Consider the following 13,067-nt stretch of genomic DNA (forward strand, 5'->3'; position numbering starts at 1 on the left):
GAAAGTAGTGAAAAACTTGAAGTTGCTTTGGAAAGTAATGGACTTGATCAAAACAAAATACTAGAAAACACTGATTATATAAACTGCATACAATTATGACATTAGAGAAGTTTGTGCTTTTCTTAGAGCAGTGCTTGTAGACAGTTGGAACAATCTGAACTGTGTTTCTTGCTACAAATGACCTTTCCAAAAATGTGTTTTACAGAACATCAATTATATATAGTGCCTGCATACAACAATTTTGACATTAGAGAACAATATAGCTTCATGTCAGCTGAACAATCTGATCTATGTTTCTTGCTAGCAATGACCTTTCTAAAAATGTGTTGTCTAGTTATGATAAGCGTTGTTGTAATCAAATTATTGATTAATTTTTATAAGACAAATGTTTTCACTCAACATACTGATTTTTACAATATCATTTGACTTCAAATTAAAAAATAGAATAAGAGGGCTATACCTTTGGAACAGAATAGGAGGATTATATCTATAATGTGTTCATTCTAGAAATCTGACCGAGGGATTTTTTTTATTGCCTTAATTTGGAGAAGCTGTGCATTAGCCTGCTGTGAGGGCTGATTCCACTGACTGATTGGAATCAAAATATCTTGTGTATAAGACCTAATTGGAATACACTCAAATTCATGTGGAACATACACATTTATTTATATACGGGACACAAAATGTATATATGCAATACATAATAAAATAGAATATGCATAATATTAAGATGAACAATAGAGTACTCTGCTGGAATTTACATGCAGTCATCAGCAGATCATATACGAGAACACCAAAATAGAGAAAACGGATTGTCTTAAATGATTTATATAATCATGATGGACATAGTTTTTAGTATGCGGGTCTGCCTCATTAGACAAAAATCATTTCAATGGTAGAGAACTTGAACCAATTAGATAAAGTAAGTACATATAGAATTATAAAATGTAGGTGTGACTACTGGTGGGAACAGTCAGTGTGTTATCTTCATAGTGCATGAAGTAGATCACACTGTAATGTAAATATTCCTTTAGTAACGCATGTGATTTATTATTGTATTACAATGTTGACACAATGCACTTTGTTAAAATTAGGTTCTATTTCTATCTCCTGCTTCCAGAGTTGTATGTTTCCTTGATAACTATCTAATGGAATTACTGGGAATGGATGATATAGTTCAGTCGGGTGGTTGCTTTGGGGAGAAAATTGAAGGCACTGAAAGGTGCTGGGCTGAAGCTGAGGTACAAGGTGAAGGCATGATTGGAGTGATCCCCTTGATCTCTGAATTTCTGTCTCTGATTTCTCTTAAAGCTTCATGAATGTTTCTATTATGACTTTTCTGGCTTCTTTGGTATAAGTTTTAACTACCAACAACCTTTATTCCAACCCAGACTTTTGTTTGGAAAACTTAGGTGAAGATCGCTGCCATGAATTATTTGCTTATATGCTGACCTGGCTGATGACCTACATCTTTCCCACCTTGGTGTCTTTTATTTTTCCTTATGATATTAACACTTGTATTCTATGTGTTTTGAAGATCTTTTCTAAGACAACCTTAGAGCTTTAGTTAATCTTGTTCTGTCAAAGCACAGATTTAGAGATTATTTTCATGTTTTAGCTTTTACGTCTGGTTTAAGCACGGATTTGTCTTATTACTTTAGTGTGAATGTCTACAGACAATATTCACACTAGTGGTATGATTCTTGTATCTATAATGTTGCGTGCTTATGATGTAAAGTTCAAGAGGCCGTAGTATGATAAATTTATATTCTTGTATTAGCTGAGGCAGAAAATATATGAGCTACATGTGGTAGTATGCTTCTGTGTTTTTTTAAGCTATCAGAAGTTTCACTTTTGTTTCTTAAGCATTTAGTTGATGTTTATGCAGTCTATCTAATTTGCATATTTTCTTAAGAATTTTAAACAGAGTGAGTGAGAGATTATTAATGTAAAGCATAGAGTTCAGAGAATGGGAATATTGTTCTCAGTTGTTCCTGCATTCACTTGATCTAATGTTGAGCTATTTTACAGGAGTTCAACACAGGCATGTTTGATTATATGATAGCAACAGATGGCAGTAAACCTGCAAAAGTTGAGAAGGAACCCATTGAACAGGTTATGCATCCCATCAAAAGATCAAAAAAACACCAGAAGAGGGTATTGGATTCTGAATATGGAGTGGTTAGAGGAATTGACTTCAAAAATGTTCATACGGTATACTGATCAATGCTTTCTTTATTTAATTGAATTTATTAATAAGCTTGGATTCTATCTTGTTTGTTGACTTTTTAATTTCAACGTGCCTGATCCTAATTTTTAAATTAATGTTTTAAAAATTTGTCTTTTATGTTCGTGGAGAGTCAAATGCCTTGAGTCTTATATGATTGGCATTGTTTTCTACAGAAAGAAATAAATTATATTAATGTCCACAGATAACCAGAAGCTGGTCAATGGGACTCTAGATTCAACAGTTTACAATAGAAAGTTCTAGGAAGAGAAACGTAGAAAGGCCATACAAAGGGGAAAAACAAAAGCAAAGAAATATGAAACAAGGTACTGTTGGTGTCTGTTTTATCATCTACCAAACATTAGAATAAAATACCACAAGGATACTTTATCCTCTCCTGAACAAAATCACTACTTGTGCCAAGATTGCGAGAAAGACCACAAGGTGACTCCAAGGTCTATATGTGCGAATGAGCGACTTTAGTGGGATAGCCCTTCGGGTAGTGTATGCTGAAAATCTCAAGGGGGACTTACACTTATCAACTGTTATCATTCACAGGTTGAACCTAGGCAGATTTGACAATTTATGCTCTATGTTTTTTGATTTTTTGATTTAGGACTTCAAAACAAGATAAAAGGATGAGGGTTTAGGGATTCTATACTACTTCTAAGCTATTCCTATGAACTCAAGAGACAGTAAAGACTGGGTGAAACCGGTAACGACACTTTGTTTCACCACACTTGGACAACTATGCAAAGCGAGTGCAATCTTCTAAGGTTATGTTTAAGATTTTCACACTTAGAAAGAATACCAACAATTGAACAATATCATTCCAAGTAGAAGTTAAACATCCATATTAAAAGCTTAGGCTAACTTTACACATTGAAAGGAAATCATCCATCCAACAAAAGTATGAGCAAGATTTCACCAATCAATACTATCAGATCTATCATTCATCTAACAACTTGAAAACAAATTACTTAAACAAATCTAATCTAAGTGTTGAAGGGAATATGCAACCATGCAACCATTTAGCAATAAAAAGATTTCAAAACAATACTGATAATGAATTTTTTATTACTCGAATAGCTCTATGCAACAATTTCATAAATCTCTCCACCACACAATGAAATGAGAGAATGAGAGTTTATATAGAGTTTTTGAAAGCAAAATAAACGATCGAGATCAATCTAAGATCGACGATTGAGATCTAAACAACCTAACCCTAGATAAAGTTTTTGAAATAAAATCCAAGATCAACTTCAAGAGAGACAAGTGGCAAAAGATGCTATTTTTTAGGATTGTACACCTTTCTTCTGATATTCAATGAATTTAGACACAATTTGGTCCACTTCCTCCATTGTGACATGTGGCAACATGTTGATCCTAAACTCTAACCCTTCCAAGTCGCCTGCACACAGAGCAAAAGTGATCTCCTAGTCTAATTCCTGTTTGTGGAAGGCATCTTTAATGGAGATGAGGTTTGACGCCTTAGCAAAATTATTCTTCAAGACTAATCCTGTGATGGCAAAGATGTCTTGAACTATGGCCTTCAAATTCTCCAACTGCATCTCTCTCCTGGATGGTCTCTTTCCCTATCATTTCTGCAACTACAAGGAAGATCTTGTCTTGAATTGCCTTTATTTGTCCTTCTATATTCTATCAGCATCATCTTTCACCTTCTCCAAGACCTCATTCTGTGCAACCAAAGTCCAGTGCCAACTATAGAAGTTGTTTTCCGTATTTTTGCATTCACAAAATTGGACAACCCCTTTAAAATTTTTGTTAAAAAATAAATTTTTTTACTCTAAGGCACTTTTCGTGAGGCAAAATTTTTGCTTCTGGTTAAACTGGACTGATCTTTGGTTCATCCTCAATCCGTGTTTCAAATTTTATTGCGTTTCGAGTTTGTTTGCTATGTTTTTCCTTCAAAATCGGGTTGTATTTTCTGGACTGCAAGTGGAAAATTTTCTTTCCTTTGCAAGTTTAGAATTTCCTTTATGTTTTAGTTTTGTAGGGGTTTTTTTCTAGCAATTACAAGTGCACTTTATTTCTAATTTGCTACTTGTAACTTGCTTTTTATTTTCCATTTCCCTTTTTGTCTTTTAAGTTGTTTGTAGGAACTTTTAGGACAAATTACAAGTCAATTTAAAAATACAAGATTAATGAGAAGTTGTAAGTTCTCATAAAAGTTCCTACATTGTGCTTTTTGTTGTAATAGGGATTTTATTTCCCTATTACAAGTCTTTTTGAGTTTTTATTTCTTTTAGTTGTTGTAGGGGATTTATTTCCCCATTGCAAGTCGAAACGCTCTTTATTTTTATGCTCTTCTCCCTTAAAAACCCGAATTTGCCTTAGAAGTAAAAAAAGTGAGTTTTTAAAACTTGTAGAAGGGATTTGAAAACCTGATTACAACTTCGAAGGGCATTTTGCTACTTGTATTTGCAACCCAAGAACCTGACCTGCACATTTGTTCTCCCAAATCCATTTTTGGTGGCATTTCTTCCCCAAAATCCGTCCAATATGCATGCAAGATCGTTAGAAATCAATGTTTCTTGCCACGTTTTTCACTAAAATCGGATAGAGTAAACACATTGTGCACTAAGTTGCTGAATATTGGGATTTTTCAGGCGATTCTGGGTACGAAATGTACCAGAATTGGATTCTGAAACGAATCTCTTGGGTGTACGTCCAGGGTTCTTGTTTTTAGATGCCGAAATGTTTAGTGATTCTAGTTTGATCTTTTTGATATTCTTAAGACCTACAGTGCTGATTAGTAAATGTAGAACTTATCTATCATGAGATTCTAGTTTGATCTTTTTGATATTGAAAGCTGAATTTAAATTAGTATGTTATATTTCCAAATTTGAAATTTGTAATGGTTTTGTTTAACATATATATTGGTATATGAGAAACTAAATTCTATTTTTTAGCTACATATACATACATATATGTGTGTGTGTGTGTGTGTAGATACATACATACATACATACATACATACATACAGTATGTATGTATGTATATGTATATGTATATGTATATGCATATGTATATGTATGTGTGTATTCATAAATATATATTATTTTTGTATGAACGTATCGAAAATGTACCCAACCCCCCAAAACACATTATGTCGTACCGACGTTTCGTACCCACGTACCCGTCCCCGTTCCCTTACCCGATTTTACAACTTAGGTTTTGCATTATTGAAGGCGTTTTTGGAAGACGTCTTTGCTGGTTGTTACCACGTCTTGGAGCATGAAGTTCGCCTTCTTTCCACATTACAAAACACGTTTTGTATGTCCTCCATTTATGAGTGTTTGAGATCAAGCATCCTTCTTCTTTTAAGCCGTTTTTTGTGGGAAGGTTTGAAGACAAAACCGATTTGTTTTGCTGGTTGCAATCATAACGTGGGAGTTTCCTTTCCTATTTAAAGAGCAATTCTGTTTCTTGCAAGTTCATTTGCTTTCGTCTAGGGCATTCTTCAAGCAACGTATGTGATTTTCAGTTTTGTTTTTGTTTTTGTTTTTTGCTTATGCTTTGTAAATATCTTGTTCTTGCTTGAATTCAGATTTGTGAAAGTTCTTCCCATTTTGCCAACATCTTGAATGCAATTTGGAGATTGCATTGTTTTTCCCCTTTGTATTATTTCCATCTCCTTGCATTCGGGTTTTGAAAATCCAATTTCATGTAAGTTGGAAATGTCAATTTTTCCCTTTGGTTGAAAAGACTTCATCTTCTTTTGCCAAAATTTCAAAGTTCAAAGTTGTTATGAATCCTATCCATTCAATTTCGGGTTTTAAAAACCTGATTACAAGTGAAAGTTCTTCCCATTTTTCATGCAGTCAAAATGAAAAAGTTCTTCAAAACTCCATTCATAACCATCCGCACTTATTGTCCTTGGTCATAAGCTTCATTTCCCTCATGCCAAAATCAGAAAATCCAATTTTTACCACTTATCACACATTCATTCATTACAAGTTTACTTGCAATCGGGATTTAAAAGCCCGACTGCAAGTATGTCTTTTCCCATACGCATAATTGTAATGTGTCTCCCAAGATCCAAAATTGGTCAAAAGCTCAGTCTTTAAAACCTCTTGTCTATGCATCCTTCCATTTTTAAAAGCTTTAGGGGTAGAGTTGAGTTTTTCCCCTTTCAAGAAGATCATATGGCTTTCATTGTACTTATTAGACAGTCTCAGCACATCTTCTAGGGTGAAATCATTAGTGATGCTTTGTGTGAACAACTTGCTAGAGTTCTCACCACTTTGACGTTCTAAATGAACTCTTACTTGGTGTATATAGCAGCATCGCTCAGACACTTTCCTGGTCTTTCTACCAAGGGTGATCGCTCGCTTGTGCTTGTGTGGGATTACTATGATCAGCTGCCTTTGAGACCTAGCAGATTGCATTACAGGAGAGTTCGGGATGCTTTCTATGGCCACTACATGTGTCTATTTAACAGAACATTGAAGAACAAAAGAGTGTCAGATGCTGTATGGGAGAAAGTAAATGAGTACGGGTGTTTTTTCTTTCAATTCCCTACATTTACTTATTTGAGAGTTGGATGCTACAGTGGGCAGCCATACATGCTTCCAAGATATCCAACCGACAAAATCATTCTTATGGAATTGGGAAGACAACTCATGGAAGTTCATGCACAACAATCAGTTCGACATAAGGCTGGGATGGGAATATCTTCTAACAACCCATTGCAGATTGGTCGATATTCTCTCATGACATCCACGAAAGCTAGAGCAATGGAGATTGAGATGCAGGAGATCAAACTCAAAATGTTCAAACCGAGAGCAGATTTTGATTACAGGGGCATGAAGGAAAGGATTAAAAGATCCTTCATCCATCTGCATCGCAAAGAGGACATCTAGATTGATCTTCGCACAGAAGAGGAGATCCGTAGGATGGACTATTGCAGGCTCACACTTGAACAGATTGTTGATTTGAACCTTGCTAGTATTCTTGAAGGAATGGCTGACGATGGGAATGTACTCGATTCCAAGTATGTTGAAAAAATAGTTGGTGAATCCCCACTTCCATATATTCAATGGTCACAAAAGGAACGCACTTCCATTCTTGATAGATTTCAACCTGTCTTAGCTATCACCAATGCTTGGCTCAAATGCAATGGTGTTAGGCTCATCAAAATCAAGATTGGAAAAGAAGATGATTCTACAGGACCTATCGGACGCAAGTCTTAAATCAGAGTTGATAACAAGGAAGGTGCTTCCTCTTCAACTACGACGATCAAATTGAGAGTCAGCAGAGCAATCGTGATTCTTCCCGAAGAAGTGACAGTGAAAGGGAAAGAGAAATCACAACTTCATATTCATGTCATTGATCCTGAAGATCCAGAAGAAGAGCAGCAAGAAGATGATGCTCCTAGGTCCACAACTTCGGAGTCCCCTCACGGGGTTCCTCCTCAAATCCCTTTGGATTTGCCTATGTCTCCTTTTGACACGAATGTGGATTCTTTTTCCACCATCCACATTGATCCTGTTCCATTAAGTATGAATGCAAAGAGTGTCATTCCGATTTCAGCAGTGGAACCTGTTATCACAAAAGCTTGCACCCTTGCTGAGCTATCAACTTAGCAACCTCGTGAAACATGGAAACAACCCCGAAGTGTGGGACCTTGCGCAAGGGGGTGAATCTCCATAGAAGGCCGACTTCCTTCTCAATCCAGGTGCAGGTGTTGAACCAACTCAACACTTCAAAACTAACTCCTAGACTTATCCTAACAATTTTGCAAAGGTAAAGGGAAGAGAAAATGCTTGAAATAAAAGGAGGCGATACACCAAGATAAGAGGCTGTTCCTCTCCCCACCCGAAATGGCACAAGGAATCAACTGAAATACCCAAGAGATGCACAAACTTCAGTTGCATAAGTGACTCAGACGCATGTATGGATGTTGGAATTTTGCTAAGTGTCAAGAGGGGAGAAGGATTCCCACAAGTCACACTTAGAAAACCAGTCAACACAACATATATAGAGAGAAGAGTCACAACATACACATATGATGAAGATAATAAAGCATACACAACATACATAAGTTGAAAGAAGGCAAGACTGGTGATCTTCAATTAATCATAAGGCCAAAAGCCAATCGTACAGTTGCAGAAATGCAAACGATTACAAGTCTTCAAGAGAAGAGAAAAGCATAAGAAAGCTCAAGGCAGCAGGGAGAGAACCCTATACAATGAGGCTTAACAGCCTTATTTAGAAAAATGGATTACAATGGTGATCATGACCCCTGCATGTCAGTTTGGAAGTGCAGGGAAGTGCATGCACTTGACTTGTACATGCACCTGACTTGTACATGCAAGCAACCTAGCCATGCCCACAAAAGGCAATTCTGAGAAGGTTGGATTGACGACCTTCCAAAGTCAGAGTATGCAGTCATGACACAAGTCACCAAGCATGGCCCCGTACCTCACTTGATGGAAATCCTGCCAAAAACATTAAATGCACCCTTGTGGCTCCACAAAAGAAGGTGCATAAGTCACTAAGCTGTCGGAGCATTAAAAGCCTTGAGTGTCGATCAGGCCATCCGGAAGTGTCGCCTGTCGGAAGAAAGCCCAAAGACTTCGGAAGCTCGGACTCCCGAAGTGAGGAAGACAAGGGAAGAACCTCGGAACCTCGGGGTTCCGGAGTTCTGGAGGAACTAGAGAGAGAAAGCAAAAGGGGAAGGAACTTCGGAACCTTGGGGTTTCAGAGTTCCGGGGAGAAGAAGGAAGAAGGGGGAGTAGGGAACGTCGAAACCTTGGGGTTCCGGGAAAGGCAAGGAAGGGAACTTCAGAACCTCAGGGTTCCGGAGTTCCAGAGAACTGCTCAAAGGAACTTCAGAACCTAAGGGTTCCGGAGTTTCGGGAAAGAGAGGAAAAGGAATAGGAGAGAGAAGGGGAACTTCGAAACCTCGAGGTTCCGCAGTTCCAGGCAAAGGAGAAGCTTAGGAGAAAAGGTGAAGGAAAGGAAGGCTAGGAACTTCGGAACCTCGTGGTTCTGGAATTCCGGAGAGGGAAAGGGAAAAGGGACAAGGTACTTATGAACCTCGAAGTTTCGGAGTTCCGAAGAAAAAGAGAGAAAGGCTAAGGAGAGGAGATGGACTTTGGAACCTCGAGGTTCCAGAGTTCTGGAGTAGGAAAGAAAGCGGCCAAGGGAAAGAACTTCGGAACCTCGGGGTTCCGAAGTTCCGAGAAAAGGAGAAAGAGAGGGCCAAGGGAGGAACTTCTTCCGGACAAGGCAACACTTCACACATTATGATTCTTCTCTCCTTGATCAACTGGGGCAGCGTTGGTCCATGGAACATGTCTCTGATCGGTTCTCACTGATGGACCAAGGGTGTCATTAAATGACAACATTTTTGGCGATTTCTGCGGGATGCTTGCCTGCTAAGCATGAAGTCCAGAAGCCTTGAGTATCCATTGGGCACTGACTCATCGAAAGACCCAAACATGTGTGTGCCATCACTTGGAGGAAAATTGAAAACTAGAGCATATACCCTCCTAAGGAGAATGCGGCATGTGCATAAGCACTTATGAAAGCAAAACAACCTCTAGTCTAATATTTACATACCCATCAACATTCTCTTTAGAAGCAAGGCTTGAGATGAATCCCATTCACTGGGATTGGAAGAAGTTCACCATCAAACTTGGAGAGATGAAATGCATTGGCCTCCTTGCAACTAGTAATGACATATGGACCACTCCAGATAGCATCAAATTTGGAGTGTCGCCCAGCTTTGGCTCTGTCTGCATCCCACTTGAGAACTAGATCTCCCTTTTTGAAGACCCTATTAGTAGCCTTTTTGTCAAAAACTTTCTTGACCTGTCTTTGATGAGTCTCAAGTGTATGCATAGCCCGATTTCTAACCTCCTCCAGCTCCATCAGCTCATCTAGTCTTAGTGTCATGGCATCATTCTCTATTAATTCCAGCTGATGTGCTAGTTCAAGAGAGGGTAACTCCAGGGAAGTTGGGAGTCTTGCTTCCTTCCCATATACTAGCATGAAAGGGGAGTTACCAATCGCCCTCTTGGGTGTGATCCTGTCAGCCCATAAGGCTGTCCTCAACGTAGTGCGCCATGCCCTCAAATTGTCTTCAATTGTCCTTTTAATTATCCTCATGGGGTTCTTGTTGGAAGATTCAACTAAGCCGTTACCCTGAGGGTAATAGTTGGATGATGTCTTCAAGTATACACCATGCTTAATTGCCCAAGAACTGATTTGGGTTCCAACAAATGCCCTGACATTGTCTGATATGATGGTGGAGGGGACACTGAATCTTGTCACAATTCCCTCAAGGAATTCGAACATTGAGGCCTCAGTGGCATCCCTTAATGTGATTGCCTCCATCCACCTAGTGAAGTAATCTGTTGCGGCCAAGATCCACTTATGACCAGCATTGGAAGGTGGATTTATCATGCCAATGAAGTCTAAACCCCATTGGGTGAACGGTTGATTTGCTTGGATGGGGTGAAGAGGTACGGCAGCAAATCTTTGCTTCCTAGAGAAGAGAGCACATTTCTTGCAATTCCTCACCCATCTATGTGAGTCACTGAATAAGGATGGCCAGTAATAACCAGTTCTCATTATTTTGATAGCCGTAGTCCTTGCAGAGAAGTGGCCCCCTGAAGAGCCATCATGAAATTCCTCTAATGGTCTGCTGACTTGGTTTTGCTCGATGCATCTTAGTAAGACTCCATTGGAGTCTTTTCGGAAAAGAGTGCCATTCACTAGGGTATAGGGAATGGATTGTAACCTGAAGTGTCTTCTTTTGGTCCGGTCCAGACCTTGGGGGTATCTACCTTCCATTAAGAAGGTGGTCATGTCACTTACCCAACTGAATTGAGTGTTGTTGTCAGTTGGTTGATCTTCTTGTAACACAAGGGCGACCTCTGAAGTAGTCTCAGAAGATGAGACAAGCTGTTCACATAGGCCTCTGCCTCTTACAAGCTTGGTGATCTTGATGTTGATGTCATACTCTATGACCTTGGTTATCCACCCAACCCTCTTCTCACTGATATCCTTGTTTAGGAGGAAATCCTTGACACTTGCATGCGGAACCAAGAGCTGGATCCTGCTGTTGGACAACATGTGCCTTAACTTTTTTAATGCCCTTACAACAGTGAGGATTTGCTTCTCTACATAGCTATATCTAAGTTCATAGTCCTTTAGCCCTTCACTAAAGAAAGCAATAGGTTGCTCCAACTTGTCATCGTTCAGCTGTGTTAGGACAACTGAAATGCTGTATTCTCCTCCAAAGGTATAGAGGATAAAATCCCTTTCATAATTAGGATTGACGAGGGTAGGGGCCTGAGCAATTGCTTGTTTGATCTCTTCGAAACCGGCCCTTCCTTCCTTGGTCCAACTGAAAACCAAGTTTTTCTTCAACATGGAAGTGAGGGGTTTACCATGGTGGCAAGGTTGGGAATGAACCTCCTCACAAAGTTGATCCTACCAAGGAAACTTTGCAATCCTTTCTTGTGACTCGGGAGTAAAAGAGAAAGAATAGCCTCCATTCGCTCTGGATCAATGGTCAAACCCTCCTTGGATACGATGTGTCCTAGCAATCTTCCTTGATCAGTAGCAAATACACACTTGCTAGGGTTCAAGGACACACCATACTCCTTGCATTTCATGAACACCTACTCAAGATGACCAAGATGGTTAGCTGCATGCTTCGAATAAACAGTTATGTCATCAAGGTATACAAGCACAAACTTTGCTAATACACCCTTGAAGGCCATGTCCATTGCTCTTTGGAACGTGGCACTTGCATTGGTCAGCCCAAAGGGCATTTTACGATAAGCATAGGTGCCCCACTTAGTAGTAAATGCAGTCTTGTATTGATTTGATTCTTGGACCAAGATCTGATTGTAGCCTGAATACCCATCCAAGAATGAAAATCTTTTTGAGCCACTGACCTTTTGGAGAATTTGCTCCATAGAGGGAAGGGAATAGTGATCCTTGAGGGAGGCTCTATTGAGATCCCTAAAGTCTACACATAATCTGATTTCCCCATTCTTCTTCCTTACAGGGACAAGGTTGGCCACCTAGGAGGAGTGCTTGATAGGGAAGATGGTATTGGCTTCTATTACCTTTGTCAACTCCTTCCTCATTAGTGGCTCAATCTTGGGGTTTATTGGCCTTTGTTTCTGTCTTACTAGCTTTGCATTCGGGTTTAGCTCTATGGTATGCTGGGCTAAGCTAGGATCAAAACCCTTCAAGTCTTCATAGGTCCAAGCAACTATGTCATCATATTGTTCGCAAAGCTCAATGAAAGCCTCTTGCTCGGTTGAAGAACACACCTTGCCCAAGTTCAAGGACCTACCCTCAGCAACAACAACTAGCTTGTAATCACCCCTCTTTGCAGTCAAGTTCATCCTCTTCTTCAACTGATCATCCGAGTTGAAAATGCCCTCCAAGGTAACTAGACCTTTTGGCAACTTGTTGGAGTTGAGTTGCATGATTTGATCTCCATACTGGTCGTGCAGCTTGGACAGATTTTTAGCAAAAAACTCTGCTTCATTTTGCAAGAAGTTGACGATCTGCTGATCGCTTTCAAACACTTGCCAATTCACTTGATTGTCCGGGATAGCAGGCCTCACAACAAGTCTGATGTGTTGCTCTTTCTCTCGTGCAACATGCGCTGGTATGTCGAACTGAGCACCAACCGCTACAAGCCTATCAACATGCTTGTTCTGACCTCTAGGAATGCTTTGGATATTGAAGGCCTCAAATCCTTCAATCAAATCCCAAACCCTGTGTTTGTATGATTTGAGTAGGTTGTTCTCTGCTACGCTTTGGGCTCGGATGTGATTAACAA

General features: G+C 39.3%; 1 protein-coding gene across 3 annotated transcripts in view; it reads left to right on the top strand.

Moving 5' to 3' along the window:
- The window catches only part of LOC131038546 (DEAD-box ATP-dependent RNA helicase 16), a 156,055-nt gene that overhangs the window by 75,856 nt on the left and 67,132 nt on the right, over positions 1–13,067 (top strand). For 2 of the 3 annotated variants that reach the window (XM_057971010.2, XM_057971011.2), the window contains one exon: positions 2,032–2,214. The exons of the other annotated variant lie outside the window; for it this stretch is intronic. In XM_057971010.2, the coding sequence (XP_057826993.2) occupies positions 2,032–2,214 (183 nt within the window). The remainder of the gene's footprint in view (positions 1–2,031; positions 2,215–13,067) is intronic. 3 annotated transcript variants of the gene reach the window in all.

This window comes from Cryptomeria japonica, chromosome 10, assembly GCF_030272615.1.
Source record: "Cryptomeria japonica chromosome 10, Sugi_1.0, whole genome shotgun sequence".
Lineage (NCBI taxonomy): Eukaryota > Viridiplantae > Streptophyta > Pinopsida > Cupressales > Cupressaceae > Cryptomeria > Cryptomeria japonica.